The sequence below is a fragment of the Sinocyclocheilus grahami genome, unplaced genomic scaffold (genome assembly GCF_001515645.1).
Source record: "Sinocyclocheilus grahami isolate Dianchi unplaced genomic scaffold, SAMN03320097.WGS_v1.1 scaffold876.1, whole genome shotgun sequence".
NCBI classification, from domain to species: domain Eukaryota; kingdom Metazoa; phylum Chordata; class Actinopteri; order Cypriniformes; family Cyprinidae; genus Sinocyclocheilus; species Sinocyclocheilus grahami.
Window position 1 is genome coordinate 731,340 of NW_015506055.1, and position 3,770 is coordinate 735,109.

The following is a 3,770-nucleotide window of genomic DNA, read 5'->3' on the forward strand; positions in this document are numbered from 1 at the left end:
AAAATAATAATAATGAGTGTAATTAAAGGGATAGTTCACCCAAAAATCATAAATTACTCACCCTCATGTCAGTATCCGCTGGATGTAAACAACGTATGCTGTTCTGTGTCAGCTGCGTCACGCCGGATCTGTTTCCTACGTTGTTGTGATCTGATCTGAATGGAAACGGCGTATCCGTGTGGCACAGCTGACACAGAACAGAATACGTTGTTTACGTCCAGCTCATACTCTCCAAAATGGCGCTACAGGTTGATGCGGAGGAGACGAATTGTGGATTAAAGTCGTTATTTTTTTTCTTTTGCGCACAAAAAGTATTCTCGTAGCTTCGTAAAATTACTGTTGAACCCCTGATGCCACATGTATTTCACAGATCTCCTTGCTACGTTTCTGGACTTGGGAACATTTCAGTTGTATTGCTGTCTATGGAGGGTCAGAGAGCTCTCAGATTCCATCAACAATATCTTCATTTGTGTTCCGAAGATGAACAAAGGTCTTACGGGTTTGAAACGACATGAGGGTGAGTAATTAATGACAGAATTTTTGAGTCAGAACAGCCGGCATTGTAGTCTAGAGGCCGGGGGCTAGCGGGAGGAACGGCGGGAGGGTTAGAGTGAGCCGAGGCGGGTGGGCTTGAGAACGGCGCGGCCGGCGATTTCGACGAAGGAGCGTCCGGAAGGACATGTGACGACTCCGGGCTGGACTCCGCTTCATCCACGGTGAAAGCCGATCCGGCGATCCACAGTGCAAAGTTGTAGTATTTCCTCAGCAACCAGCACGGATCAGCTCCAGGCATGACGAAGCAGATATCGTCCTCTTTTTGAAGGCCAAACAAAGTAGTTTCGCTTTCACTACAAAACACACAGCGCCTTCACGACATGGCTGCAATGTCAACAATAATACAGCGAGAATAAAAGTTATGCCTTTTTTCTTTGCGTGCACATTTGTGCAGCGTTATGCAAATCTTCCCACATAGTGATGTAGGTATGTGGGGGCGTGTTAGAACGAGGCGTTTTAGGAGGGTGTGGTTGACTCTTAACTTTTATAAAGAATATCTCTTTGGATTTGAGACTTTAATCTTTGCAACTTTACAGATCTTCTTTATGCACCAAGAGCTTGTAACACTCCAAAGAGAAAGGAAAACTTGAAATCGCATCATATGACCCCTTTAACATAAGCCTAGGTAAAACTCCACAATGACTCAGAAATGTCAGAAATTCAAGAGTGTAAACAAACCATAATTGCGTCCACTTTTTACAGAAGTCTTATGTCTGAACTCACAGTTGTGATGCTCCTCCCATGCTAACGTACAAACTTTGTGGTTGTCTTTTTCGAAGAATATCACTTCAGATGTTTTTATTTTCTGTGCTTGAGAGTTCTGTTTTTCTCAGCTTCCACAAAAGGGAAGTGAGTTTTGCTGAGGTAGGTTTTCTAGCTCAGTGGTTAGATGTACAGCGGACTCGAATGGACAGAGAGGGAATCATGAACGCTACAGCTTATTTTCAGGAGGATGAGGAGACCGAGCTGGGCTTGGTGGGGGCCTGTGTGATCCTGGGGGTGTGTTTCCTGGTGGGCACACCTGGGAACCTGCTGGTGGTGTGGACCATCTTGAAGCATGTGAAGCAGCGTTCACATACGGTGCTTCTCATCCTCCACCTGGCAACCGCAGATCTTCTGGTGCTTGTCACTCTGCCGTTGTGGATCTACTCGCTGGCCCGTTCCTGGGTGTTTGGAGAGGCTGCCTGCAAAGCCATGGTGTACATCATCAATGCCTGTATGTACAGCAGCGTCTTCATCATCACCGTCATGAGCGTGGAGCGCTTTGTGGCTGTCAGATACCCCTTTGCCTCAGTCGACTGGAGGAGGAGACAAGCACTAAACAAGGTACTTCTAATGATATGGATGGCTTCATTTCTCCTCAGTATTCCTGTCATTCTAACTCACACTTTGGGAGAAATTCACGGACAAAATCAATGTCTGTTCAGGGAGTATGAGACTGATGCCCAGGAGGCCGTGTTGCTCATTTTAGAGTCTCTTATAGGCTTTGTCATCCCTTTTTTCACTCTGTTGGTCTGTTATGGCTGCCTCTTCAGTCGCATAGTGCAGATGAACTTCAAGTCCAAGAGCAAGTCGACGGTTCTCATCTGCAGTGTGGTGGTGATGTTCGCTGTCTGCTGGATTCCTCATCATGTGGGGAACCTTCTTTCCCTCATCTCGCTCGCTCTCAAGCATTCAAACCCCAACATGGCGGAAAGTTTGGAGGAAGCCTTCACCACAATGACCATTATAGCAGGAGCCCTGGCGTTCATCAGTAGCTCAGTCAATCCAATGCTTTACGTGTTTGCCGCTCGTACCTTCCGCAGCTCGCTCCGGGAAACTGGAATACAGAAGCTCTTCCAGCATCTGTCCAGTGCAGTGTCAGGTGAAGGGAATAAAGAGTTATCATTTGTGTCCAAAAGACAGAGTTCACACACCACCAACTCACAGTGTCTCACGGACTCAAAAGTGCCTGTAGATGTGGCTATGGAATCATGCATCAGTACCTCAGACTGACTCTGTAAGAAGCTTTAAAGCCAGAAACTCAATAACAATAATAACCATTACAACTGTTATTTCTCCAAAAAGAGTGTTTGAAGTTTTTAATGTAATTTTGTATTTCAGAATTGCATTCATTTTTTAAGTAAAATATTTGCTTGTGCCTTGTTCTTTGTGTTCTGAGTATATTTTAATACTCACTAAGATGTTATCTTAAATTGCTACTGCATATTCTATGATGAAACCACTTTTATATGTGATATATCTCAAATGCCTTTATTGCAAATATTTCTGTCTGTTTACAATCACATTCCCATGGTATCTTATGTAAACAGACTGTTTTTAGTCTTACATCTGTGCATTATGATTTCAACAGCTTCCTTCTCCTTGCAACGTGTGTGTTTGTGATTCTTGTAACGGAGTGAAAGAGGAAGTGGGCATTAAACGGAACAGATGTCCGTCTGGAAGAAGATTCCACTGTAATGCCATTCTTTTCTATAATGCTCCTTTCATATGAAAATTAAACGGCAGTTATTTTTTTAAAACCTAAACATAAATTATCTTGCATAGGGCCACTGTCTAAAGCAAAAGAAAAACTCACCAGGCTGTTTCTATATCGGTGAACTCTTTTGTGGCACTTTTCAGTGATATACCTTTATTAACTGAATTAAAATAATAAATACATTTATTGAATTTTTGAAATGCAAAATTTGTATTACAAATTTTTGCCCTGATCAGCACTTTGGATGAGTCAGCTCTAGTTGGCCAAAGTCAGAGCAAGTCTGCAGATTTTGGTCAGTCAGTGTCGACGGATTTCACTGATAATTTCATAGTGTAAGATGCACAGACTCTGATTTTAAAGCTTCAGACTGTGATTACATCCAGTCCATGTTTGATATTGTGAGTTGATTTTAGAACACATTGTTTTCATTTGTCATGTGTCTCTTAGCAACGAGGCCTATGTTTCTGTGTGAGTTTGCTGCTTTCAGAACAACTTTAAAGCCTAGTAGTGTGTTATCCTCAGTTGTTTAGTGTATAATGCCCAGTTTTTCTTTGTGACCATTTACAAAGGTGACAAGTGTATGATGCCCAGTGTTTTAAAATCAGTATTATGTTAAAAGTCATGTATTCCAGAGTGGTGACATGACATTTCTCGTGTCGTGACCTGTGGTTTTATTTCGATCTCTCTTTTACAACACAAATTTCATGACTGAAAGAATCAGCTGACCATTGCTCAA

General features: G+C 42.6%; 1 protein-coding gene across 1 annotated transcript; it reads left to right on the forward strand.

The window, feature by feature from the left end:
* The first annotated feature begins 1,479 nt into the window (after positions 1 to 1,479).
* Positions 1,480 to 2,627, forward strand: LOC107563491 (leukotriene B4 receptor 1-like). The gene has a single exon (XM_016248384.1). It carries the CDS (start codon positions 1,480 to 1,482, stop codon positions 2,548 to 2,550), a length of 1,071 nt encoding a protein of 356 aa, XP_016103870.1. The 3' UTR covers positions 2,551 to 2,627.
* The last annotated feature ends 1,143 nt before the right edge of the window (positions 2,628 to 3,770 follow it).

Excerpts from the sequence above, each read along its gene's own strand:
- LOC107563491 (XM_016248384.1), top strand. The coding sequence starts at position 1,480 with ATGAACGCTACAGCTTATTTTCAGGAGGATGAGGAGACCGAGCTGGGC.